Source organism: Fukomys damarensis, unplaced genomic scaffold, assembly GCF_012274545.1.
Source record: "Fukomys damarensis isolate Sample0158 unplaced genomic scaffold, DMR_v1.0_HiC HiC_scaffold_7, whole genome shotgun sequence".
Classification (NCBI taxonomy): domain Eukaryota; kingdom Metazoa; phylum Chordata; class Mammalia; order Rodentia; family Bathyergidae; genus Fukomys; species Fukomys damarensis.
Genome location: NW_022900919.1, coordinates 3704093 through 3731889, shown reverse-complemented (window position 1 = coordinate 3731889; position 27797 = coordinate 3704093). Strand labels below are relative to the sequence as shown.

Below are 27797 nucleotides of genomic sequence, written 5' to 3'. Positions count from 1 at the left end.
TGGACTGGCGCCCGCACGAGCCATTTCCTAAACTACAAGCAGGTCACATCCTGCCAAGGGCCCGCTGAGGTCTGCTGATCCTGAGAAGGGAGGACTTCGCCTGACCCTGCGGTGCAAGACAGATGTTTGTGAAACAGAGCCTGGAGGCCAGAAGCCTGTTGATGACAGTGACCGCTCTCTGTCTGGGTAGGGAACAGCCACGACCACAGAGCGCGGCCAGACAGACAAGTGGTAAGAGGTGCAACGATGCAGTCAGCGAGGTTTGGCGCACGGCCCACAGGGGACGCTGCCTCTCTCCTGGCCGTTTTCTGTGCATTACTGGGTTAAGCCCAACGCAGGTGATCAGGCAGTCTTTGTCACCCTGAAACTGTGAGCAATGAAAATCCCTCCAGCCTTCCCAGAATGTCACATGCAAATGAGACGTGGCTCCTGGCAGTGTTCTCTGCGGCAACTGCTGGATGCCGAGGAAGGGAACCAAGAGTTCTCAGTGGTCACCTTCCCGTTTCCTGCTGAGAGTCTATTTTGTTTTTTTATTTTTAAGTAGCCGAGGTTTTACTTCCATTTCTTAAACAATACCACAGCTACAGCTGTGTGTCACCAGATCAGGCGTGGAGACAGGTCTTGCCTTCGCATCTGTCTGGCCTTTACAGGCCGGTCTTGTCTGTGTGTTCCCAGGGTAGACACAGGAGGGGTGTGTGTGTGTGTTGGACACAAATGCAGGTTCCTTAGTTCCTGACCCTCATACTCCAGGCACAAGAAAGCAAAGGTGGCCCGGGAAGCCCCTCCTGGGAGGTGCCTGTCCCTGCAGGGCCAGGGTGCCGCCCCCCACGCCTCCTCCTAGATGTCACGCTGCTCGGGTGTGTGGGCCACGTCTCCGTGATGACCACGCCGTGCTCACCTCCACGTGCTCAGGCTCAGTGCTGCCATGGTGACAAGCTGCAGCTCCCTACCTCAGCAAGAAGGGGCTGCCACAGACCCTCTGCAGTAAACCGGTCATCAGCGAGTGGTGAGCCACTGGTGTGGACATGCTGTCTCAGGCAGGTGGGGGGTGTGTACACAGCTGGTCTCACCGTGTCACCTCCACCCTGGCCATCACCAGGAGGGGCCTTATGGGGACCCGCACGTCCCTGAACCTGCACTAGAAACCCCCACACAAGCAGGAGGGGACATCGCCTTAGAAGACAGGTGCCTGTCCCTGGTGAGGAGGCCCAGAGCCTGCAGGGAGACACAGCAGCACACAGAGTCACCAGGTCAAGCTGCACCCTGATGTGACGCTTGTCTCAGAACGATCAGCAATGTTCAGCTGACAAGCGGCAGAGGGAATTCTGCTTGTTTCTGGCTCTGTGTCCTCACGTTCTGAAGCCTCCAACCCCAGGATCCTCTCCGAAGGGCCTTTTTTCTTAGTTGGGCCAGGATAATGCCAAGCGTACAGGTCTCTCCCTGTGGCTGGGACCTCGGGAGTCGGGCAGGTGTCCACTGTCTCCCAGGAGACAGTGAGCTCCACCTACCTCCCTTAGTCAGCACAGCACTGCTGGGCTCGTAAGGTGCTTTCTGTTTGGAACACGCTCTGCACACTATCACATGGGGGTGATTTACACTTGAGGAAAAGCTTCCTACAGGAGGCTTTTCCCAGTTTGGGCCACTGTAGGAAGAGTTCAAAAATCCAGGCCGCACTGGAAGCAGCAGCTAAGTGGGGCGCTCGCTGCAGGGAAGGGCCCCGCCTGGCCGCCTGGGTACTCGCCTATGGCCAGGGTCATGGCCTTGAGCTTGCTCCGGACCAGCTTCACTACCATGCTCTTCTGCAGAGGGGTCGAGCGACAGCAGAGCACGGAGCGGCACTGCTTGGCGAGGAAGAGGAATTTGTCCTCCAAGTTCTTCTCCAGGGCGTAGGCTAGGCTTCTCCCGTCGACCACAAGGCTCAGGCTGGGGCCCGAGGCGGCGGTGGTGGCGGGTTTGGAGGCTGAGCAGAGAGGGAAGAAGCCCACAGGGATGTTGCCTTCGGTCTTCTCAGGGGTGCTGCAGGGGGCCCTGGACCGTGCGTACTGTAGGCTCTGCTCTAGCAGGGCCGCGCAGGCTTCCTGAAAGGGAAGAAAAGATGGTTCGCTGGGTTGCAGCACAGACCCCAGGGAGCAGTCTTCCCTCTTCCCTGAGGTCCAGCTCCAGGGAGAGAACGGCTTCTGCACAGAGAGAAGACGGGTTTCTCTGGGGTTCCATTTGGTCACCCACGCGGGCCCAGGCAGCGGGGGGATGTGCTCCCCAGGGAGCTGGCTGGGCTGTCACTGCCGCGCCTCGGCCTCTCAGGCTGAAGGCGCCTTGCTACCGCCTGCCTGCCCCCCAGGCCTCACCCCAGCCCTCCGTCTTTCCTACTTAGGTACCAATGTGTGTCACAAAGCACTTTCAGTCTTGCTGGTATTTGCTCCTAGAGAAATGTGATTACGCGTGGCTTCCCTAAACTCTTTACTCTACCAGAAAAAGAAAACCAAGGCATAATTACCAAGGCTTTTACTTGGCCATGTCCTCCCAAAACTGTCTGTGCATTCTAGAGGGGAGAAGCTACTGGGGACCCTACACTCGGGATCAGGGCAGAAGCCAGAGGCCCAGGAGGGACGTCTGACGGGGACAAACACCTGCAAGAGGGCTGATGGCCCCATCCTCGGGGGACAGGGACCCCTCGGGCTGCTGGCCACTTCCCTGCAGCACACCACGGATGGTCAGAGGTGTTCAAGGGAGGGTGAGCAGAAAACTTGGGGAGACTGGAGAGAGAAGACCGGCAGGGCAGGGGCTGCCCTTGGGGTGGACACAGGCAGCTGGGTCACACACTCATCCGGAGAGGAGCAAGGCGCTGCACTGGGGGTGGGCGTGTGCTTCCAAGGCGGCCAGGGGTGCAGTGTAACTGGAGAGCCCAGGGTGGGCACTTAACGTACACAGAGCTCAGGCAAGTAGAAGAGATATCCCGCTCTGCCCTCCTCTGTGAGCTCGGGAGAAGCAGCTGCACGGGGGGTGGGGGCCTCACCCCAGCTTCCCATCTCTCCTCTGGTGGCACTTGCCATGGCCCTCAGGGGCTGGGAAACCCGATGCATTCAGGGTAGACTTTAATGCCTAACAATGAATTGATATCGGCTCACGAACATAGCCAGTGTGCTGCGCTCATGCAGGATGTTAAATGGGGGAGAAATCAAGTGTGGATACGGGAAAGCTTGCACTTGCTCAATGTCTCAATAAATCTAAAACCATTTTATATAGAGAGTTTATTTTTAAAGAACTTACTGAAGGGGCTTAGGGGAGAAAAAGAGATAACAGGGAAAATCAGTGAACTTATAGGTCAATAGAAATGACTCAACTTGGACAGAGGAAAAGATCAAAACAAAACAAAAAAACACAAAGAGGCTCCAGGGCCAGAAGGCCACACCAAAGACCTAGTATGCACGTCATTAATCTACCAATAAAGGAGGAGAAAATGCAGAGTGCTTCAAAAATGTTTGAAAACCCAATGGCTGAAACTCTCCCAATTTGGTAAAAGATAAAACCCCACAGCTTTAAGAAACTCAGGAGATCCTGGCTTATAAATCTAAAGAAAGCCAGGCCCAGACACATCATAAATGAACTATTTAAAACGAAAGGACAGAATTCCAACAGCAACCAGGTAAGAACAACGTACAGCCAGGCATGATGGCACGGGCCTGCTATCCCAATACTGGCAAGATTAGGGCAGGAAGATCACAAGCCTGGGCACCTACTGAGAGACCCTGTCACAGCGATATATATAAAAAGGCTGGGAATGTAGCTCAGTGCGAAGACCCTGGGTTTAATCCTCTGCACTGCAAATAACAGCAGAAGCAGAATTCATCAGCCCTAGGGTGACAGTGACTCCCGATTGTGTATCCTCACCAGAAAGTGCGGCAGCTAAAGGGAGTGGAAGGTTTTCCAAGGGTCAGAAGAGTAGCCATTTCAACCTTCCACCCCCAGCAGAGAGCCCTCAGGAGTGAAAGTGGCATAAAGACATTCTCTGATGAAAGGAAGTAATGATTTCTTCCCAATGAACTGTCCTGAAGGAACTGTCCAGGGAATTCTTCAGACTAAAGGGAAATCCAGCCTCGAGAGAATGTTCAGAGCCCTCGTCCAAAAGCTGCCCACCTCTTTATCAACTGGATGTCACCACTTTTGTAGAAGATGCCAACACCCACCAAGGCAGACCTCAGCATGTGTCCTTAACAAACAAACTGGCGCAGCACGTGTGAGAGGACAGAAATCATGAAATGCATGTTCTCTAACCACACCGGATTAAAGCAGTAACAGAAAGACAGAGGGAAAACCTCTGAACACTTTGAAATGGACAAAACACTTTTAAACTTCAAACAGGAAGCCTTGAGGAAAAAAAGGTTTAAATAAAATCCTGAACATACGTAGTGGTGTGATGGGAAAGTATGTGAGTACTTAAGTAAAAACATTTATTATGGTAAAAGACATTGCCATGAATCTCCCTCAATACCCTCGCCCTCTGTTCAAACACCTTCTCCCGTCATTTTCGCCACTTTCTGGAGCCCTTCTGGAGTCCTCTTGCCTGAGTGACGTTAGCTGCACTCTCGCAGCGGTCTCAGACCTGAACTGATTCAATCCCTTTCACGGTCATTTTGACTTTGGGGAAGAGCCGGAAGTCGCATGACGGCAGATCCAGGAGATGCAGGGTGAGGACACACAGACATTCATTATCTCTGCTGGACGGCACTCAGCAGCCGTATTCTCTGTACTTTCGGTCTCAGCTGGTTAAGACACTCACAGAAGAGGGACCACTTCAGAAAATGGTGGGAGTGCGGGGGTAAGGGTGTTTGAGGGGGATTCACAGCTATGTGTCTTACTTCAGATTTTTAAAATTAAATGTTCATTGCATATCTTGGCTGCCCCTTGTATAAAAATGAAATCATAACACTTCAAAATTATAAGATGTAAACAGAATAGCATATATTGTTTCTATTAGAAAAGACTAATGCTCTTGAGCCAGTAACCTAAGATTCCATTTTGAGAAACTAGAGGAGGGAAATAAAGCAAAACAAGAAACAATAATAAAGGTAAGGGCAGACAGATACAAATAAAATAACAAACAACGGAAGGGAAAAGAAAATCAGTGAAACCCAAACCTTGTTCCTTGAAAAGGCCAATACGATCAATAGACTTCTGTCTAAACTGAGCCACAGAAAGAACACGAGTGACCAATATCATGGCAAGTCGAGGTGGATCACTGCAGATCACGCAGGCAGCCAAGATAATGGAGAAACACAGAGCCAGGGCTCCATGGCTGCGGCCCGAGGCCTGCAGCGTCCTGTCTGCCGGGCATCAGCGAGGTGGGCAGGGCCAAGGTGGAGCCCAGAGGCGCGGGCTCTCAGCTGCCCTTCCCACCCTGAAGGCCGAGGCCACACGGGAAAACATCTCGAGTGCAGCTAAGCAAGGGTCAGAGCCTAAGTCGGGGAGGCCCATGGCACCGTCTACATCGGGGATCTCCACAGACAAACACGGGTGGCCTGAGATCCGCTACCTGGGACTCAGCGTTGAGGGTGATGATTTCCTCGTCATGGCCCAGCAGTCTGCAGGCATGCGCGATGTTGACGGCTGTTTCTTGTTTGTCACCCGTGAGAACCCAGATGTGCAGGCCCGCTTGTCGCAACTTAGAGATGGTTTCAGGGACCCCGTCCTGCAGCCGGTCTTCGATCCCAGTGGCACCTGTCCAAAGGAACGTGCATCAGTGTGAGCCCCTCCTCATAGGCCCTCCAACTGCGGATCGGTGCACGCCTATGCACCACAGATGGGGTGGCAGCGAGGTCCCTGCTGCCTGGGGCCAGGGAGTCTCTTTGGAAGCACACCCCAGTGGGTCACCATCCCGAAGAGCAGGGGACTCTTCTGCTCGCTCTCCCGAGTGACTCAGGAGTGTGTGGGAGGGACAGGGCGAGAGCCACCGCTGTCTTCAAGAGCGCGTGCAGCACAGAGCCTCGAGTCTCCCAAACATGAGCTAAACACAAGCTAACTCCGAACTTTACAGGTAGCTTGAAAAGCACATGAAGGTAGGTCGTCCACACGTGGCAAAGGGGAGATCTTGTCCACGCTGTTCCAGGGACAGGAGCAGCGCCCGCTGGGAGAAGGGCCTCAGAGATTTTCCCCGGAGAAGTAAGAGGAAAGCTGCCCTCCGAGGCAAGAGCACGTGTCTGTCCGGCAGAACCAGTGGGTTAGGGTCCCCTGCATCCCGGCTCAGGCCAGCACCCGAGGCTGCTCAGTCTTTGGAGCTGAGGTCTTGCTATGTGTCTCAGCTGGCCAGAAATCCCTGCTCTAGCTGCCCAGCTGGCAGCCTGCCCAGCAGCCGGGAGCACAGACGTGTACTGTGTCCACTGCCCAGCTGGGGTGCAGGCGGGGTGAGTGCGCAGCTGGCCAGGGAGTCATAGCCTGGGCACTTAAACCGGGCACCGCGCCGTATGGGGACGTCATTTAGCTCACACCCAGGCATGCTGCTTGTCAGGCTGCTGGCTCTCTGGGCCCCAGGCCCGCCACCAGAAGCAGCAGGCACCACAGAGTGGTACACGAGGTGTGCACGGGTGTCCACCCACCTGGCTCACGCTGTCACGTTCGTTACTATAACCGTAAGTTATGTCAGATACGTAGGCTTCCCCGCTCCTCTGGCCAGGGAATGAGGCCCTATGAATACAGTCTGCCTGTTCAATGAAGGCAGACAAGACTCCCTGGCACTTCAAGCAGGACCAGCAGGTGTGACCCACTACTTTCAGGGATAAAAGGAGAGGCAGAGCAGGGTCACAGTGCCTTGTGAGCACGCAGGAGTCGGACGGGCCACACATGAAGGCTCGAGTGAGTCACTCACTGTGTCAACACATTAATGGGTTCATTAAATGTTCAGAACATTAAAACAAGTATAAAGCTAGCTGGGCATGGTGGTACACGCCTGTAACCCCAGAACTCTGGGAGGCTGAGGCAGGAGGGCTGCAAGCTGAGGCATAGCCTCAACAACTCAGTGAGACCTGGTCTCAAAAGAAAAAATAAAAAGAGGTTTTGGGATGTAGCTCAGTGTGAAGACCCTAGGTTCAATCCCAGAGTGGTGGGGGAGAAAGTATAAATACCTTAACTTATTACTAAAATTAATTGATGTCAATTAGATGTCAACAGGGCACAGCAGGAAATATGAGCGCATCTGAGCAAGGGTGAGCCCGCTGTCCTTCATCTCAGTGGCATCTGTGACAGCTTCATGGGCTTCCAAGTGCGGCGGGTTGTAGTGCCCCAGCAGCGCTCCTGGTTTGCCATGACTGGGCGGGACCTGAGGCTGTCGCAGACCTGCTCCTCCTGTCACCTCTGCTGCAAAGCTGGCTTCCGGGAGGCAGCAGGCTGCCATCCTTTCGCCTGGCGCACAAGCGCCCATGGAAGTGGCTGGAGAGGAGGTGAGGCGAGGACCTTCCCACCGGGGACGTGGAGCTTCAGGCCAGGCTGCCCCTAACTGCACCCCTCCGAGCCCCCCTCCTCCAAGCAGCCACGTCCCAACTCGCTCCCAAGCCACCTCCGCAAACCGCGGGGCTCTGTGCAAGCGGCAGCCCCCGGCCGTAGGGTACCCAGCAAGTGCAGGTCGGTCTCCAGACGCAGGGCGGACTGGAAGAGCAGCTCCTCGCGGTTGTCCAGGGCCGACTCTGCGGCCAGGTGGCCCTGCAGCCAGCAGGCGTACTCCTCCTTGCTGAGCACCTGCGTGGGACAGCCCGTGAGGCCGCGCCTGGAGGGCAGGGCTGGCCCGCGCCCCCCACTCACCCTCTTGGCGATGCAGAGTGTGCGCAGGCCCTGCAGCGCGTACAGGTTGAGGAAGCGCTGGGTCTTGCTGCGGATCCTCTTCTGGTGCCTCCCCCTGGCGTCCTCTGGGTGGAGGAGAAGCAGAAACCAGGACGGGTGAGAACAGGGCCAGAGATCCATTTTACGAAGAACCTCGTCCAAATGCTACTTTTGGCTGTTTCTAAGATCCTCTGTTGAAACGAGATGCTCAAAGGACAAAGACTTCATCACAAGCGGAGTGGCCTCCGGGTCTCTTGTTTTACCAGCAAGTACAGTTTCAGAACACAATCATCATCCAGCCGCCATTTAAAATATACCCAAATACTGTATCAGAGACATACTTAACTTCTACAAAGGTTTGTTGCAAATTCAAACCTGAGTAATTTATTTTGTTTTGCTAAATCTGGCGGTTCCGAGCCCCGGGCTCCTGGCTTCCCTGAGCTGGGGAAAGGCCCGGTTCCTGTCCCGAGGGGGTGAACACCTCCTCTCCGGGGCCCCGAACCCCAGGCAGCTGCTCTCCCACCTCGGGGTACTGTGAGGGAAGCGGGGACGGGGATCGGGCATTCGGGGCGCTGGGTTTATTTAACGGAAAGCCGTGTGCGGCTGGGCTACCCTGGGGCTCTGAGAGGAGGCAGTGCTGCCCTCTCGCGAATGGAACCGAACCGGAGTGCTGCCGTCTGGCCCCAGTGCTCCCCGGGGCTGTGCATTAGAGGCTGGAAGGTAGGCGAGGGGCGTGGCGGGAGGCCCCGGGTCACTGGGGACGTGTGAGCTCCTAGGGTACAGGGGGGCCCTGGCTCTTCTCGTTCCCTTTCTGCTCCCACCCATGGGCAGTCTGTTTCACCACGTGCTTCCACTGGGAGAGGCAGCCCTGTCTCCAGCCCAGAGCCAGCGGAAGCCTACAAACCTTTTTTCCAAGTAAGTGTATAGCAGCGTCCGGTTACCGCACCAAAAAGCTGACACAGTGGCAGTGTCTAGAGGCACTGGTACGAGTCTCCGTGTTTCCTATTTGAGACCGTCTGCTCACTTAAGAATGCACTGGCAGGGAGCACGGTTGTGGTGCCTGCCACGGCCTCCTTGGGGGGCGGTGCCAGGCTGGGGGGCTAAGGGTCCCGTCCTGGGGGACTGAGGTTACCGTGAGGGCTGCTGGGGGATAAGGCTCCCGAAGCCGCCCTAGAGGTCCAAGGGCTCGCCTAGTGGGCAGAGTTTACAGCAGATGATGCCCAGGGCTGCTTCCCTCCAGGAGACAGCACAGAGTACAGCTGCAGGGCCAGGCAGCTGAGCCCTGGTGAGCCCCTCCAGCTGCTCGCTGCACCCGCCTGTGCCCTGTCCCTGACCTGCGGTGAGACTCACGCCTGGTCCCCTGAGGACTGAGAATGGAATGACCAGGCTCACGTCTTATGTGTGAGTCTACCCTTCCCTCCCAGCTCACAGCCCCTCCAGCTCTGGCTGCCTGAGGCTCCCCCTCGATCATCTCTCAGCCTCGTCTTAGTTCAAAGGTCATGAAACAGCCCAGCACAGAGCTGCACCCGGCAGTCAGGACATGAGGCCAGCAGCCCCTTCCTCGGGCCCACCAAGTGCTAAAAACCGCAGTCTGGGCCTCAGAGCTGCTCAGGGCCAGAAGACAGCAAGGAGCCTCCCAGAGCCTCTGCTCTAAGGCTCTGAGCCTCCATCACTGGGGAGGAGAACCAAGCTCCCCAGGCACCTTGGCTGGGCCTCTGGGAGGAGGGTGAGGTGCGCAGGCCAGGCCAAACCCCTCCCATGGTGACCCCGAGGGACCACCCCCGGGGCAGGGTTAGAGCAGTGTTCGCTGCGGCTGCAGGCTGGAGGGGGAGGCGTGTGGGCGTGGCGGCGCACCTGAGGAGCAGGGCAGCAGCAGGTCCATGAGGGCCGAGTCGGCGCCCTTGGTGTAGACGCTGATCTCGCCAGTGAGCGGGTGCCGGATCACCACCGACATCCTCTTGCGGGTGGCGTCGAAGCCCAGTGTGTGCAGGAGCTCGAAGCTGAGCCTGCCCAGGTGGGGCAGCTCCACGGACACCTGGTCGGGCAGCCGGTCCACCAGCACGCAGCTGTAGGCCCTGGCGGCGTAGACCAGCGCTGCCTCATCTGGGCTCTCGGCCTCATAGCGCAGCTCCGCGTCCTGGCACTGCTCCGGCTCCGGCTTGTGCTCTGGGGCCCAGCTCTCGGCCTGGCTGCTGTAGCCGTTGCTGGAGACGGACGGGGCGGGCTGGCCCAGCCTCTCCTGCAGCTTGAGGAACGTGCTGTCACTGGAGAGGCTGGACAGGAAGCCGGACCCCGACTTGTGGCTGCACTTGGCGGTGGCCAGGCTGCCTGTGCTGCTGCTGACGGAGGCGAGGCGGCTGGGCGTAAAACGCCTGAGGAAGTCCTCTATGGTCTTCACCGGGGACTTCAGCTCGAACCTCACCCTCACCTGCTGGAGAGGCAGCCGAGAGATGGGGGCGCTCGTGGGCCGCTTCCTCGGCAGGGAAGAGTCCTAGAAGTGTGCTCACCACAGGCCTGCACAAAACGGAGTGCCCTGGTACCCCTGGAAAACGCCACTTGGAAGACTGGTTCACCCATGCCCGCGGCAGGTGGGGGACCCTGACAACCAAGCGTGGGCCCTGGGGTAGCCCCTGGGCAGAGCTGTGGGGCGCTGGCTATTCAAGTCTGTGGCCTCTGCCTGTCCAGACCTGGACACCTGGGGCCTGCCAGGAGTGCACAGGGGAGCATCAGCGGACATGGAGGAGGTGGGTAGGGCAGCACTGGAGTCTCAGCACCCCATCCCGCGGTCTGCACCCCGGCCCACCCGGCCCTCTTGCCTGTGTGTCTGGGACCTGAACTCGGGGCATGTCCCTGAGTGCCAGGCAGGGGAGGAGCCACGAGGGTCTCTGGGACACCCCGCTGGCCGCTCCCTGACGCTCTCCACTGCCCGGCCAGGTGCCCACCCGCTATGCCTGGGCCAGCGCGCACAAACCCCGCACCACTGCACCTCTGCACTCGGAGGGCACCGGCACCCGCACCCTCCCGGGAGGACATCAGGAACCTCCCGGAACTCGCCTTCTGCCTGGGCTGGTCAGGGGACGTGACCACCACTGTGTTGCAGACGGTGAGAGCGACGAAGAAGTCGAAGATGTCGGACAGCTCTGGTGAGAGGCGGCCCAGGGGCTGCTCCTGGTGCCTCGCCATGGCCAGGCACCTGCCGCACTCGCGCACCTTCTCCAGAAGCTGTGGGTCGGGCGTGACGTCCTTCTCCTGCGGGAAGACACGCCCTCGCTGTGAGGCCCGGGAGCACCATCTGTCACACGGCACAAGCAGCTCCCCGCCTCACACGTGCACGCGTGGCTGTACAGTCACACTGCCTGCCTGCCGTGGGAAGAAATGCACAGATTCTGATATATGATAAGCAAACGTTTCTTAGAAGATGTCTAAGACACACTATCATAAAATAATACGCAGCAGTCTCAAAAAGCTCAACAATTCGGTATCGCACCAGTCCAATAGGTAGCTACTGTTTGGGAATATAGTTCTGCATTTCCTTGTAGCCTTCTGGGTCTGTATTTAAATTGTATTCATCGAAATATTTTATACGCACATTGGCAGTCTCCATTTCCCCCAACACATTCGATTTCTGAACTTTTCCATGGACCTAGGAATTCGGATGGAGGTGTCACAGTTCTTCCGGTCATCCCTTTCTTACTGCTTTAACAATACAACGGCGAACTCTGCGGAGCAGTGGCTGGCGGAATCACTAAGTCCCCAGGTCAGAAAGCGCGACTCCTTCAGACTTTCTTGACCCCACTGCGGATGCTGTCAGAACTTCCTGCGCAGCCTCCCTCTGCCTCCTGGCCTCCTCTCCCACCTGCCCCGTGGACTCACTGAGCGGCGTCCATGAGCCCTGATCCCCTCTATTTAGACAGCAGTTTCCATGTGGTGCAGAAGGACCTGAACGGACGAGAGGCCACGCAGACTGGGTACCGTGGCTTCTCTCTCTTGTTCTTGAAAGATTTCAGAAGTGGAAACATCTTTCAGGGTCTGCCCCTCACCGTGGGACATTTCCTGCCTAGAGACAGTGGTCCACACACAGCAGGCAAGGCAGGGAAGAGTGCAGTTTTGCTGGATTAAAACTACGCGCGGGCAGGGGATTGGCCTTGCATTTTCAGGGTTGTCACCGAGTCCCGATGATTCGTTCATGTCACTTGGCAGGATGTGTAGCCTGCTGGTCACCCTTTCTGGGAGGCTCACCTGGCCACTGCCCAGCCAGACGCTGTGGCAGAGGCCACGTCACTGGGTGAGAAAGGACACAGCCATGCGAGGGGTTGGCCACAAAGCTCCTAACACAGCAGCATCCAGCCATCCAGCTCTCCAGCAAGAGCATGTTCGTTCGGCTGAATTCAGACACTTCCGACAGCCGAGGAGACCACAGTGGGGGAAGCATGGGGTGCCCGGCCCAGCCCGCACACTCACCATGGGGCTGCTGAAGGCCGTGTGCCTGGACAGCACGCTGGCCCACTTGGCCTCGGCCCGGCTGCCCGAGTGCCGGTGGGACTTGGTGCTCTGTGTCCTGTGCACGACCCGAACGCTCTGGTGGCTGCCGGTGCTGCCACGCCGAGACCAGGATCCCCTCTGGGGCGCCATCTCCTCCTCCTCAGAGTCTGCTTCCTGGTACCTAGCCAGGCGCTGGGCTGCAGGGACAGGGACAGAGGTAGACATAGTGGGCTGGGATGGGATGGGATGGGCAGGCTGGGCATTTTTGTGGACTAGATTGAGCCCAGAGCTGTCATGCTGAGCTACATCCCCACCTCCCTTTAAAACCGTTTATACTGGGACAGGGTCTTGCCAAGTTGCTGAGGCTGAGCTCTGACTTGCGATCTTCCTGCCTCAGCCTCCCAGAGTGCTGGGATTACAAGAGTGCACTGGCAAACCTGGCATCCGCCCACACCCTTGTCCTGCTTGTGCTGTGGCCCCGCAAGACACAACACAGCCTCCTGCAGCCAGGGTGACCCCACCAGTGGAATTTCACGAGGGTCCTGACTGCGATTCCACAATTGAGCCCGTAGGGGGCGCTGCCAATCAGTTCCCACAGCCTCTAGAGCACTGGGAAAGTGGCTTTAAGAGTTGCCTATACTGCCGGATCTTGCTAATTGATGGCTCTTAACAAATTTTCCTTGGCTTCCAGGTAGGACTAGTCTTGAGGGTGACTCATTCACAACAAACATCTAATCAGAAATTCAACTGCAGTTGCAGTGCAGGGTGGGAGCCCGAGGTACCCTTAACAGACCTTCTGGAGCTGAGAAAAACAGGAACAAGCAGGGACAGCGGTGCAGGCGGACTGGGGTCCTCTGGAGGGTGAGGCTGAGGTTAGGGGTGCCTAGCCCCAGGCATGCACAGTCAGCCGCGGGGTCCCAGGGCCGAAGAAGGGCCCCCTATGGTCTCCATAGCCATGGCCAGTTCTGATGGGTGAAGAGTGAGGGGCCAACCTACTCCAACAGGCTCGCAGCAAGCGCGTGTCACAGGAGGAAGTGGCTGGGGACCTCTCTGCCCGGGCCTGTCCCCTGCTGCTGCCCTGGGGACAACCAACACACTGCTGAGAGGCACCAGAAGTCCTTTCCCACATCTGCTGCAGGCAGGCAGGCGACAGAAGCCGCTGGTTTTATGACAGGCATCTGACAACTATCAAGGACTTTGTGATTCTTCCCCGTGGAGCCTCAGGTCCTGACTTTAAAACATTACTGCTAATACTATTTTTGACTAGCGAATCATGGCTCTACACATTTCCAGGACAGGAGGTGACATTCTGAGGGATGTACGAAGTGTGGCATGATCAAATCAAATCAGACCAGTGAGCACACCGCTGCCTGGCTCATCCGTCGCTTTTCACCATGGGACCTCTGAGGTTCACTCCGTTATTCTGAAATGCACAGCCGCTCTCTGCAAAAGCTATGCTTGTTTACGACAGGCTGAGTGGAAGCAGCAGGGTGGAGGCAGAGGGTCGGGAGGCAGAAGAGCTCTACGGCTGCTATCACAGGAAGAGGAGCCTTGGCTGCGGAACAGCGCAGCCCCATTTGGAGGCAACCAGACCGCAAAACAAGAGCGCTGCCGGCTCCCTCGCCACAGTGCCCTCTCATGGCTGGGGTCAGAGCAGCGGCTCCACTCACCCGGGCCTGCTGTACTGCGGCTCCCCGAGCCCACTTTCAGAGAGGACAGGGGTGCACAAAATGGAATGGAGAGGAGGGAGCAGGGTGCCGACAGTCAGAAGTTAGGGGTGCACCTCTGCAGGACCAGACATCGTGTCCCTGGGGAGGGCTGCAGGGTGGGCTGCCGAGGCCCTTGGAAAGGCCGATGGGGATAGCAGGGCCCTCTGCGCCTGCGGTGTGGCAGAGCAAGCGGTAGTGCCTCACCAGCCAGGTCCGCCAGGCTGCCCACCACTGCTGCACTTGGCTGGCAGGACGTGAGCATGGAGGCTGGTGCCCATCATGCCAGGCACTGCAGAGGGCTCGGTGATGCCAGCTCCGGGCTCCCCAGGTGCTAACGGCCACATCCTTACACTGCCTTGAAAAGCAGCAATTGGAAGCATGCGAGGCGTGCGTGCGTGTTTGTGTGTGCGCGTGTGTGAGTGTGTGTGTGAGTGTGTGTTCTGGTTCAGCCAGACTGGAGGCCCCACCCCCACTCACCATTGGCATCATGAGAATATTCCACCCCAGACACCGTGCACCTTCGGAAAACCATCTTGTTCTCGGTCAAAGTGCCGGTTTTATCGGAGAAGATGTACTGGATCTGCCCCAGGTCTTCCGTGATGTTCAGAGCGCGGCACTGCAGCCGGGAGTCTGTTTCCTCGTCATACAAGTCTAAGTCCTGGTTAATGAAGTACACCTGGCAGACCTTGACGATCTCAATGGAGACGTACAGGGAGATGGGGATCAGAACCTACAAGAGGCAAAGCACAGCTAATGAATGGCGCAGACGGAGCCGCAGAATTAGTCCAATCTACTGCAAGGACAAATGACTACAACAGAAGGAAGCAGGGGCCATACTGTACCTTTCAAAGTTTGGACAGGTTGGTTTAGAGTCACTATTGGAAAAGGATTAGAGTATTGGCAAAGAGCTTAAACTAGGACAGCCTATGGTGCACCTGCGCAGCGGATGTCCACTATCGTGTCTGGAAGTGACCATGGCTTGGACAGAAGCAAGCATTTTCATATTACTAAGCTGTGCTCGCTTGAGAGAGGCTAGGAAAGGAGAGAGAGAAAAGAGAAGAAAGACAGCACAGTCAGAGTCCTTGTAAGCAGCGCCACCTCCGACCACAGCAGCCTCCACCCCAGCTTCCCCTGGGCCCAGGATGTGGCTTCCCTTCTCCTGTGGATGCAACCCCATGGCTCAGACAGGCACAAGTGGAGGAGAGAGGATGGCACGGAAGGGCTGCTTCTCTGATCTCGTTCAATACAAGACAAAGGGAAGGAGGCTTCGAGAAAAATACCCACCGTGACCTCTTGAGAACTGAAGACCAACTCCCTTAACATTGATGTTTGTTTACTTTGTGGGGTCACAGTATTGAATTAATGTTTTTGAGCCTGGAATATAATTTTCAGGTGGACTGGATTCTCCTGGCATCTGAATCACGTCAATGAACACCAACCATTATCCTAATTTGAGGCTAGAACAAAATCTGCATTTGTGAAAAAGACTAATTTGGAAAGCTAAATAAGGCTGTTTGGTGTTGAAAAAGCACAGATGACAAGAGAGGGTGAGGCCAAGCACATGTCTTCTGGAAGCTGTCCTCTCAGAAGGTTGGTGGTGACTCTCGCAGCCCCTCTTTGCTCTCTGGAGCTCTGGGGCCATCCTTTCTGGGCCTGGGTTATCAGCTAGTGACTGGGCGTTATAAGGGAGGCACAGGGTGAGTCCTGCTACCAGATATAACAGTAATAGTGATAACCAAGACTGATGGCTGCTATGTAACACTTGATACCGAAACCCAGAACAGAAAAAGACAACTGGGCCCTGAAGGCAGCAGTCTGGGAGAGAAGCTGATAGCAAGTTGCCAACTTGGTTTCTTGGTTCTTACAGGAGGCCACAGCAATGTGACATGCTCATGTTTGGGAAAAACGGGGAGAGACGTACTCTTTGTATCCACCTCTGAAACTTTTCTGTAAATCTGAAAATTATGTTGAAACAGCAATTTCTAAGTCCCCAGGGCTAGGAATGGAGCTCCATGCTGGAAGGCTTGCCTGGCTCAGGTGACAGCCTGGGTTTGACCCCCAGCACCGCCTACACGTAGACAAGTAGAAGGGAAAACAGCAAAATGAGATGATAACCAAGGCAAAACCTAAAACATTAAGACCCCGAAGAAAAGCAAAGGAGAATTTCAATTTGAAAATCACCCAGGGAATAACCCTGTAGATAAATGACAGCGGAGGAGTAAAAACCCAACACATCAGGCGGATGTCTCTGTGGTGGTCCTGCCAGAGGCAGAAATTCTTAGCAGAGTCTGGCGCGTTTTAAGTCCTCCTGAGAAAAGTCAAGCACTGATCTCATGGCAGTTAATATGTTACCTGCAGAACTATAATCATTGTCAGAAATGAGTACACCGCCGCTGTGACCGGGGACGAAGAGCTACCGTCAGACTCAGGGACAGCAAACAGCGCTTTCTTTTCTTGGTGCCGCCGTACCCACAATCCATGTCCTGTAGCAACATTCAAAGGGACGTCGTCATCCTTTGGGTAGGAAAGTAAGAATGCTGCTAGTGTAAACGGAGATGATCTTTAGGGTTAGGACTAGCCACAATCAACTCCATTACTGGTCTGCCTTGCCATGTAAGAAAGCAAAAGCACACAGGGCTCCTGGGAGGAGGCTGGACATGGACTTTTCCACACACCAAGAGTTTCTGATTATTGGTGTGAAGTGGCACACTGGTCATAATGCAGGACTTGCCAGGCTGCGTGTGAAGTCCCGGACAGAATTCCCAACTTGTGCCTCACAATGCCCAGCCTCCGAAGGCAAGCGGAGTTCTGGATGCTGCCCACTAAGGTCCCTTCTGGGAGATCCAAAGTTCACATAGGACAGAGCCGAGAAGCCAGCGACTTCAGGTCACTCAAGGAAACCCCGCCCACATCTATCTGAAAACAGAGCCCTTTCTGTGCCCTGTGCACTGTCTTTTACCAGGGAGCGCTGGGATCACGTGATCTGCCTGGGGCAGGGTGACAGGCCCGAGACAAAGTGAAGCTCCTGTCCTGGGGGCCATGCCACACCTCCCTGCCACGCCTGTTCATCACAGCCTGTCCAACACGGAAAGAAAGCCCTCAAGGACAGGGAGACCTGCGTCCTGACTTCAGAGCTCTGGGTGGGACCCAGTGAGTCAGGCAGGACAGCCCACCTCGCCCACCTGGAGGCTGCGACCCTGCCGGGAGACTTACCTATGGCTGAAAACAGAGACATACAGAGGAGGAGAAGGACACACCAGAGCACGTCCACGTTCATCTGCCTCTCAAGCTGGCTGCGCTTGTAGCGGGGGCCACTGTTGTTCAGCAGAGCCTTGGTCTCATGTCCTGCGGGGAAGGATGGGATGAGTCGGAGCCCGGCAGTTAAGGGACCATGACGAGGCTCCAGAGTGAACTACCCGCTGCCGTGGGCCATGGTCACGCTATACATTCAGTCACAGCGGCAGGGTGTAAGATCAACCCTGCACATGTAAGAGCCCCGGAGAAAGGACTGGAAAGAAATATGCGAAAATGACAGGAGGAAATGCTTGGTTAGGGGCGGTCAGAAGAGCTCCTGCTCTTGTTCTTTCCTTTTTCCCTACAGTGGGCAAAGACAAATCTTACACCAGACACAAAGCAGGGAAAGGCCTGGAGCACAGAGCACCAGCGAGAGCAAACGGCCGGCCGAGGGGCCAGGGGCCCTGCCTACCTGCATAGACGACAATGCCGGCCACTGCCTCTGTGTTCCTGACGGTGCAGCCCCGCAGCAGCAGGTTCTCCGTGCGCAGCCCGGCCTTCTCTCCACTGCTGTGCGTGCTGTTGGAGAAGGGCAGCACACAGCCGTGACCGACACAGACGCCCACCTCCACCCACACGGCCCTGGGACCGAGGCGCCCACGCACAGAAGCCTGGGAAGCCAGGGGGCTTGCACGGAAGGGCCGCCCGGGGTCCCCAGCACACCGGTCTGCAGCAGAGCCCGGAGGCCTCCGGTCCCTGCTCCTGGGGCACCGGGCAGCAACTTGAGAACATGATGTTCATTTACTCCGCACACGAGCTTGCTTTATTCCGGGAAGGACCAACGGCGGAGCTGGGGGCAGAGCTGGGGGCTCTGAGGAGCTCCCTGGTCCCTCAGAGGTTCTGCACAGGTAGTGTACTCCAGACTGGTACCTCCTACCGCCGCAGAAATAACAGCGTGTCTCCGGAAAAGGAGGGATGTTGTCTTGGCGACATTTCTTGACATCTATTTTCTTATTAAAAGCCCTAAAGTTGACCAGGTGTGGTAGTGGCTACCTCTAATCTCAACCTTCTGGGAGGCCAAGGCAGGAGGATCACAAGTCTGGGCAACTTAACAGTTAGCAAGACATCATCTCAAAAATAAAACTGAAAACAAGGATGAGGACGGAGCTCAAGGCAAATCCCCAGTACAGCCCAAAACAAAACAAAAGAGGTCATGGAATTACTGAAATCATTAATATATTTAATTTGCAATGTGATAAATCTATGCGAGGAGGTTATGATTTGTTTCACCACTCTGGATTTGGAAGGAGAGTCCAAGTTTAAGCCACCGATTCTCAAGCCTGTCCTCTTGGTCCAGCAAGGACCCCTGCTTCTGGGAGAACCCTGCTGGGACCGTGCTGTGACGACCTGGCTCCAGGAGGCTGAGGCAGGACACAAGAGGAGGCCCCACAAGCTGGGCACCGCAAACACAGCAGGGCTACGCCTGACACCCTGGCAGTGCCACCCAGAGGGGGAGCTGGCTTTCCATGCCCTGGAGGACAGCCCTCTGCCTGCCCTCTGCACTCCCTCCGCGGCTCCTGGCCGCTCACGGGCACTGGAAGGCCTTTCCCTCCTGTTAACCCCCGGCACCATGCCTGCTGGCTGGGAACATGTTTATTTTTTACCGAAGAAGAAAGGCTGGACGATAAAGTCAAGGCTGAAATGCACTCCGGGTGATGCATTTCCTGCAAGTCTGTCATGCATATGCCGGGTGCCGGATCAACATGGAGGCCCCTTTGACAGTTCCAAGACAGAGGGAGCTTTGCTCACAGAGTGGCCCAAGAAAAAAACCTCTCTGTGAGCTGTAGCATGGAGAGCCCGGCCTGTGGAAGGTACTGGAGCAACGGAAACTCCACTCCGCACCTTCCGAGGAGGACCCGAGGGTGGCGCTTCCCTCTGCGGCCCGGCCAGGAGCAGCGGGACTAGCGAGCACTATCTCTGGCACAGCAGAGTGGCAGAAAGTCAACGGTCCAGTCACGCTTGCCAGGAACAAGAGACCCAGTGGAAACCAGGACGATGCCTCAGACTAAGCTTTCTGAGCACGACATGCACTTTTCTCTTGTTTTTAGCAACTACAGTCAGCCCTCTGTAGCCACAGGCTCTGCACCCACAAATTCAACCCAAACTTCCCTATGACGAGTGTCATCACTGCGCACATCTAAAATGTACCAGCAAATGCTTGGCTTCAAAAACGTGAACTCATCTGGAGACGATGGGCAGACAGTGTGCGGTGCACACGTCAGAGCCCAACATTACGGCGCCTATTTTTGGTATCGGCAGGAAGGGGACCTGGGGCTGGTCGCCCTGGATACCAAAGGACTCAGCAGCAGCAGGCCACAGCGGCCAGAGCTGCGGTCCAGGGCCAGGGCTGCAGCTCTCCGGGAGCACAGGAGATCAGGACACAAACACACAGAGGACCGCGAAAGACAGGCAGGAAGACAACACCCACAGCCCAGCAGAGCCCCCGGAGAAACCAACGCTGCCCTCACCTGACATGGGAAGGTGAACTGGTCAAAGCTGTGGTCCGTGGCAGCCCTGGCTCCGAACCTAACGTGGCGTCTCTACGGAAAAGGGCCACATGCACGGCCCTTGAGAAATGGCAAGGAGCAACTAACACACCCTGCCCGGACTTTCTCCCTGGGGACCGCACTTGCTGCTGGCAAAAGCCTCCTTCATCTGCACCCAGTGCGGGACAAAGATAAGCACTGGTGACCCCCGGAACGCTGACAAGTGCCGCGCGGGGTAGAAAACCACCATGCACACTCAGGGACACAAGTCCAGAGCACTCAGGTGGGTCCCCAAGGCCAGCTTGGGTGCCTGGCAGTCTCCAAGCTGCCTCCCTTCCTGGTCCAAGCCTGCTGCACCCAGAGTCGCCAGTCCACCCTCCACTCTGCTGGGTAGTGGCTCCAGGTCAGCCCGGCAGCAACCTGGGATTCTTGAGCCCTCTTCCCTCGTTATTTTTACACCCATTCCAGCCTCTGCAGCGCCGCCCTCATCCAGAGTGCTAGAGCCCATGGCACACTCTCGGCGTCTCGCACCACCAGCCTGGGTCTCTCTCGCAGGCACCAGAGGAATCCTCCGCGCGTCTTCCAGCTGGGTGCAGGCAGCCCCTTCCCAGCCCTCCTTGAGCCTTCCTTCTGCAGGACTCTGCCTGGAGGGGCTGGGCCCGCCAGCCTGGGCTCAGGCTTCGCAGCCTTCACGAACATTTCCGTGCTAAGTCCCTAGGTCCTCCAGCCAGCAATTCTCACGTTACTGTCTTGCACTCCGCTGTCTCCTGTTGTGCTCAGATCACGATATCCCCAAAGACCACCAAGGAGTCAAGTCCGATGCAATCACATGAGGAGTTTATTGCAAGCTCAGCCTGGACTCTCGGACCTCACCGACGCAGCAGATTCGTACCGAGAGCCCCGAGACTGATTTCAAACAGCCTTTTATACTAGCAGAGAAGCAGACCTAGGGGCTTGCTAAACGGGTCAATGCTTGATTGGTTAATATTTTGCAAGTGTGTGCCTTTCTCAATGCTTAATTGGCCCAGGCCAGATGTCCTTCCTTGTCCTAACAAGATTAACAAAAGAGAACATCTGATGACAACTTACAGGAACAGTCATGGGTTTTTCCGAGAACTAGGTAATTAGCAAAATGGAGTCAATTTGGTCTCCACATCTCCCTTTCTGCCAAGCAAACGCTGAGGGCGTTTGGGTCTATACAACGGGGAGCGACAGGACACACGGACTTAACTCCCTGCTCCCTTGAAGGTGAGCACGGCTGTCTGGCAGCGTCCTCTGGGGTCTCTGCACGTCTCCTTCCTGACCCGGGTCCCATGGCCCCTCCTCCTTCCCTCCAGCTGCTGGACCTCACGGTGCTGACAGCGAAGGGGCTACTTGCCCAATATCCACACTCCCTGTGGGTCCCCAAGCCCCTCGCTCTGAGGGGATGGATCTTCAGCAAATCACATGAACCTGAGGCTCCACTGACCTGGGTGCCCTGGCTCAGGGAGGACAGAGGACGGAATGACGGGTAACAGATACCTGCTGGCACTGTCGGATCCCTGCCAGACTTTTCTTTAAAATAGCAAGTTGCTCCGGGTTTTGCTTATTTAATTTAAGTATGGAAACTACCAAACTGTTTTGTGTGGATGTTCAGCTTTTTCTAGATGCACTGATGTCAGTGACGATTTTAAAGATTCACACTGCATCGCCGCTCTTACAACTCACGGAGCAAGGGCACTTTGGAGACTTCCCACGCCTGGCTCCGCCTGAGCATGGGGGGGCAGTGGGGGTGGAGCCCAGCTGCGGTGTTGGTGATGATCCTGTGACAGCACCTCTAACCAGGACAGGGAGGCCAGCCACAGCCAGGGTCCGGCCCGGGGCAAACAGGAAGGAAAGCCCAGAAGCCTACTCTATAAACTGCTGCTCTGGGCTAGGTCAAGAAAGCAGGGATGGTTATACTTGCATTGGTCATGCAGGCTTGAGGTCAGAAACGGTCCCAGAAGGAAAAGAAGATCATTTTATAAAGAAAAGGGGCCAATTCATTGGTCAGCTATAACAATCTCACATACACACACACACACACACACACACACACACACACACACACACACGTACCTGACATTAAGCACCTAAACATATAACAAACATGGACAGGTCCAGGAACACGCAACTGGCTTTACAGTTTGAGGCGGAATGCAGCGTCAGCTGACCGACGAGCCCATCAGCTTCTGTGCTTTAGTCCTGAGGGAAACAGCAAATGTTCCAAGATCACCACGCAGATGACCGAACACAAATGGGCAGCCGCAGCCAGGCCTCCATGCACAGGGGCCTGGGGCCAGCACTGAAGAAGGAGCTCGGAGAAGAGCAGAAGGGGTGAAGAGGGCCGCTGTTTCCAGTTCCTGATGATTTCATTAGCATTTAACCGTGAGGACTGTCTTGGAGACCCCGTCTTAGTCACTTTTCTCATTGCAGAGACAAAATAGCAGACACCCAAAGTTAGAGGAGGACAGGTTTTTTTTAGCTCACAGTTTGCAGAGGTTTCAGTACAGCTGGCTGGCTCCAAGGCGGAGCGGCCTGGCGGAGGGGAAGCGCAGACAAGCTGCAGCAGCAACAGGAACCAGGAACCAGCAAGGACCCTCTTTCAGTCCTTTATATCCCACCTAGGCTAGCTGCACTCACACCCAGGGTGAAGCAGCCTCAAATCAGTCAGTAACCAGGCAGTCTTGATCCCAGCATCACACACCCCAGATCCAGCCACTTCTGAAAGAGCCCCACCTGTAACTGTGTGAGGCTTTGGGGGACATCTAGGCACAAACTGTAACATTTCCTCTCTGGCCCCCCAAAGACTTGTGTACATCTCTTCACAAAAAAGGCATGTAGTCCGTCTCTAAGAGCGGTTGCCGAAGTCCTAACAGTTTCAGCATTGCCAAAATGTCCAGTCAAGTCTCCTCTGAGATTTAAGACAAACTCTCAGCTGCAAGCCTCTGTGAAAAGAAAGTTAAACGCTTCCAACATTCAATGGCACAAGACAGACATTTCCATTCCAAAAGTTACAAATGGAGATACAAAGGAACAGAGGAAAATCTGGCAGGGAAAACAGCAATTCCCATAGTTCCGCTTCCAGCATTCCTGCAGTAGCAAGTTGTGAACTCCACGGGGCGTGGGTGGCTCTGCCCTCATGGCACTGCCAGTGACTGTTGCTCCCATGGCTCCCTCGCTGCAGTTTTCCTCAGCCAATCCATGCTCCTGGCTTCTCCAAACTTCTGGGGTTTCCACTGCACCTTCGGCTTCACACTTAGAGCTTCACACTCTGCCCTCTCAGGGGCGCCCTGCCCGGCCTCCCAGGTTTTCTTTTGAAATCTGGGTGGAAGCCTTCCTGACCCCACAACTTTTGCATTCTTCATGCACCTAAAACCAGTGCCATGTAGGTGATGCCAAAGTCCGCCGCCAGCTGGACCAGTGGCCAGGCTTCCTTCTCTCTCAGCTGTAGGAGTTGAGTGCCTGTGAATCAAAGAACAACTTCCCTAGGTCACTGCTATTCTGGAACATGGTGCTCTGGGGCTCTCTTCTCAAACCAAACATCTTTCACTTTTGCAACTCTGAGGCTGCAAGAAGTGGAGTCCTGCTGTTTCCTGTGATGTCCTCAGCCATCTTTTCTAGTTTCCTCTTCCTTCTTAGCAGTGAAGTTCTCCTCTCCTTTATCTTTGCAGTCCAGTATTACGGGCATTTCCTTTCTGGCCAAACTGAAAATGGTTTAAATCATTCTGCTGGGCTCTGTGCTCTTGATTCTCAACACAGACCTGGCTTTCAGGTCTATGGCTACTCCAAGAGTAGCCACGCCACTGCCTCAACATTAGTCTGCCTTGGAATTTCTTCTGCAAGATTAATTAGTCCACCACCCTAAATCTCAGTGAAGACTCAAATGCAGACAAACTTCCTGCCAAGGCCTAACACATATGTTCTAGTGTCCAAGATCCAGTGCAGTCAGTCTCTTTCTTTCCAGCAGAAATCTACTGAGCCCGGTCCGTACTAGCAGCATTTCTAGAAGCATTATGGTCCTCTGAGCTCTGACCAGAATCTCCCATCAAACACAGCCTCAGGTTCCAGGGCTGCTTTTTCAACCTGTGTCTCTGAACCTTTCTTAAGTGTTCCCAACAAGCCATTCCCAAAGGCTCCTGAGCCACATGGTCGGGTCCAGTCACAGCAATGACCTCACTTCTCTGTTACCAAATTCTGTATTAGTTACTCATCACTGCTGAGACAAAACTTACACCCAAAGTTAAGGGAGGATAGCTTACAGTTTGTAGAGGTTTCAGTTCTTGGCTGGCTCCAAGGCAGGGTGGCACGGCAGGGTGGCATCACAGAGGGGAAGCAGCTCACAGCCGACAGAAGGCCAATGTCCAAGTGACCTTAGCAGCTTCTTTCTGCCCCTTTTATATTCTGTCTGGGCTACCGGGCTCAGGCTACCAGGGCACCAGGGGGCTGATTTATAATAGCCCATCCTCAATCCTAGCATGGCACCATGCATCAGTCACACTCTAGAGGCAGCCACCTCTGAAAAGCCCCACCTATGACGCGTGAGGGAGGGACAGCTAGACACAGCAGTCACAGTGGACTGTCTTAAGGGGCCCTGGGCTTTAAAGTGCGCTTGCACAGTGGGGTGTCCGAACACTTCCTAACAGTCACTTGGGAGAGGTTTCCCAGTCTGCTCATTGAAAGCACACAGTGCCGTGTTGTTGCTTGTTGTTTACTCAAGTTGTGCAATCAACACCTCCAGCTAGTTTCTGGGCACCCCTGCAGAAGCCTTCTGCCCACTGGCAGTGGCTCCCACTCCTGTTCCACTCTGCTCTCCCAGAGCCTGGCAGCTGGACCCCTCAGTCTGCCCAGAGGGCCCTAGCTCGATGTGTCCTGCACCCCGTGTCTTCAGCCCTGTAGTTCTTCCCTTGTGCTCTTTACTGGACTTTCTGGTCAGCCGGTGGGGTCGACAGGCACAGTCATCTCCAGAGTTAGCAGGCTGGGGCCAGGAGGCCGGGCAGCTTTCCCAGGACCATGTGCCCTAGTGAGGGGACAGTGTAATCCAGATGTGGTCTCCTTCCCCCAGACCCAAGCTTAGTTCTGTTCTCCAAGTGCAAACATCACAGGCTTTGAGTCTGGATTGGCTGCTCAAGAAAGAGCAGCACCTGGCAGCAGCCCCAGCTAGCGCACAGGCTCCTCGGTGTAGTGTGAACGAGGCTGCTATCCCCTGGAGGCTGAGGGAGGCCCGCCTGGGGAGGCTGCAGGTGCACGGGCCCTGGGGGCACCAGGGGGATAGGACGGCTGGGGGGTGGTTGGGAGGCAGGGTGAGTACACAGGGGAGAACAGCGGGTCTTGTGCCCTTCTTGGCATTTCCTTCTCAGGCAACGTGGCAGTGCAGGGGCCCCACTGGCAGCACTTGATGTTGCTGTCGCTGGAGAAGCTAGGCTGGCCACACCGGCTGCAGGCAGAACCGTGTCTGCCCAGTGCAAGAGTGAGGGCTGGGTGCTGCGTGAGCAAGAAGTCAGGAGCCACCACCCTCTGGAGCCCCTCTGGAGCCTGACTTCACAAGTGTGGGCTCCATATCCCTCCCGGCCTGCAACCTCCTGACAAATGTCCCTCTTTCAGAGGCCTTGGTCTCTGGCCTTGCTCTTCTCCCCTCCAAGTCACCCTTTTAGAAGGTGTGGCTGAGCAATACACTCCTTTATCTCCTGCACCCTGGACTCCCCTTTTGCGTTGACAGCTGCTTGGCTGTCGCCCTGCTCAGGCTCCTGAGGAATCAGCACACTGCCAACCCCCCTCCCACATCCCTGCTCTGCCTCCCCCTGGGCCTCGCCTGGGAACAGCACCCCTGCCTCATGGAGCACAGCTGCTCAGACAGACCCTCGCCGTTACCATCTTCACTCCTTTCCTTTCTCTCCTCGCCCTCTGCCCCATGTGACCCGGCTCTCCCCTGACCTTGAGCATAATCTCTAGGCAGTCTCTGGAGCTCCCACCTGCCCCCAACTCAACGGCTTGGAAGTGGTGTGCGTCATCCCCCATGGTTTGTACGTTGGAAGTTTGGTTCCCTGGAGGTTGTCACGGCACCTCCGGCCCAGTCTGGCTTCTTGTCTGGCAGTGTCCTCTCCCACACTGTCACCATGATGCTGCCCGCCACGAGGTACACAGCCAGGAGACCCTCACCAGAGTCTGCACCGTGTTGCTCTTCAGGCTCCAAAACCATGCACTAAAAAAACTGCTCTATTAAAAGTGCCCATCCTCAGATATCTCACTACAGTGATGGACAAGGGATAACACAAGTCCTGGCTCAAGTTCAGTAAGAGGAATCACTTTGCTCTACATATCTACCACCTCCTCACACTCAGGAATCCCAGTGCCCTCTTTTTTCCTGAGACCTTCCTGATGCAGCTCTCTCCTGAGCCTTCTCCCCTTGCTCTAATATTTCCTGCAATAGTAATTAACAACAGCAGTCACAATGATAGCAGCTCACATGCATTAAGTATCTAATATTCTGTGTATCACACTAACTAAACTTCCAGTAATGATATCAGGCAGATCCTAAGAGGATCCCATTACACACCTGGGTGAAGTTCAGTGTCTAGAAACTGTGGACCCCAGATCCTGCCATCCTCAGTGCTATGAGGTCACTAAAGCAGTGGCTTCCTGAAGTTCTGTGAAGGTAAGACTGAGAGCTGCTGCCGTGGGTTCAGTCCTTCCCAGAGTCCATCCAAGCCACACAGGCAACGAACACATGGGAATCCTGGGAGCTCGTGGACACTGCGCCCCTAGGGATGGGGGGCATGAAAAGGGAAAAAAGCCCACGAGTTGCTGTGTGCATGAGGGGCTATGTGCATGAATTACTCAGGTAACAGCCAACAGGTCCTGGAGGAATCAGGTGAGGAGTAGACAGGAAGAAATCCACGCAGACAGGTTATAGGGGGTAGGCAAGTGTCTATGCCCAACTCTATGGCTTCAGGTGTCACCAGCATCGCTGTGCAATCTTCCCCTGGCTCTGCCAGTGTCCCTGGGTGCTGGGCACAGGCAGCAATGCTGGGCTCATCAGCAAATCGGGGATGCAGACTGACACTAACACTCCATAAATGGAGTCCCTGCTGTGCAGGGAGGAGGCCACTCTGCACCTGGCCACTAGGGAGTCGCCCATGTCCCCTGTGAGCCCTCACTCAGGAGCTGGATGCCCCGGGGAAGAAGCCCTCGTCCTCCAGGCCACCACACCAAGCCTGCCGAGCTGGTTGACACGGCACAGCAGAGTGGGTCAGGCCTATGTCTCCTGAGTCCTCAGCACCTGCCACACCCTCTGGAGCCCACTCTACGCAGCTCCCACCTGAGCTCAGCAAGCCCAGCCTGACACACTCGTCTCTCTCCCACGTATCCACCCACACCAGCTGACTCCATTTACAAGCATTAACACTGTTGTTAGGGAAATTTCCAAGCAGTCAAGAAACCACGAAGCATATATAATGAACCCCCAGGTCCCCCAACCAGCTTCGGTCAGGACCACGGTACCAATGGGTGGCCGGTCCTGGTCTGTCTGTCTGCCCTTGCGGTCTTTCCATTTTGGACAAAGGACAGGGACTGGACTATTGAACATAACACACACATACACACTCACACTCGTAGGACTATTTTCTTGGTGTGTGTAGGGGTGTTATCTCTTTTCTCCTAAATAGAAGGAAATAAACATGAAAATGAGAATTTTTGTCTGTTTCACTGCTGTACTTACTACATCCAGGGCACTGAGCAGAGCCCAGCAGTAAGTGCTCAACTGAACCCTTGCTCGACAACGAAGCGAAGGAAGGAGGGGGTGAACTCCTGCCCTGGCCCCTGCCGGGCCCTTCTCGGGGCCGCCTGCTAGAAGGGAGACATAGCTGCTCCTCATCAGGGTGCCACTGCCAGAGTCCCACAGTGACAGGGTCTTAGGAACTCACACTGGCAGCACGAGGGCACAGGTGAGGATATCCCCTGTGGCAAAGAATATGCAATACATATTTTATAACTGTGTGTGCAT

General features: G+C 55.6%; 1 protein-coding gene across 1 annotated transcript in view; it reads right to left on the bottom strand.

Moving 5' to 3' along the window:
- Positions 1-27797, bottom strand: part of Atp10a (ATPase phospholipid transporting 10A (putative)) — a 135597-nt gene that overhangs the window by 11463 nt on the left and 96337 nt on the right. The window contains exons 10-20 of the mRNA XM_010612980.2: positions 17704-17810; positions 17211-17342; positions 16350-16480; positions 14475-14727; positions 12268-12485; positions 10861-11055; positions 9661-10234; positions 7789-7892; positions 7599-7725; positions 5531-5715; positions 1742-2078 (exon numbers count right to left, since the gene is read on the bottom strand). Of these exons, the coding sequence (XP_010611282.1) occupies positions 1742-2078; positions 5531-5715; positions 7599-7725; positions 7789-7892; positions 9661-10234; positions 10861-11055; positions 12268-12485; positions 14475-14727; positions 16350-16480; positions 17211-17342; positions 17704-17810 (2363 nt within the window). The remainder of the gene's footprint in view (positions 1-1741; positions 2079-5530; positions 5716-7598; positions 7726-7788; positions 7893-9660; positions 10235-10860; positions 11056-12267; positions 12486-14474; positions 14728-16349; positions 16481-17210; positions 17343-17703; positions 17811-27797) is intronic.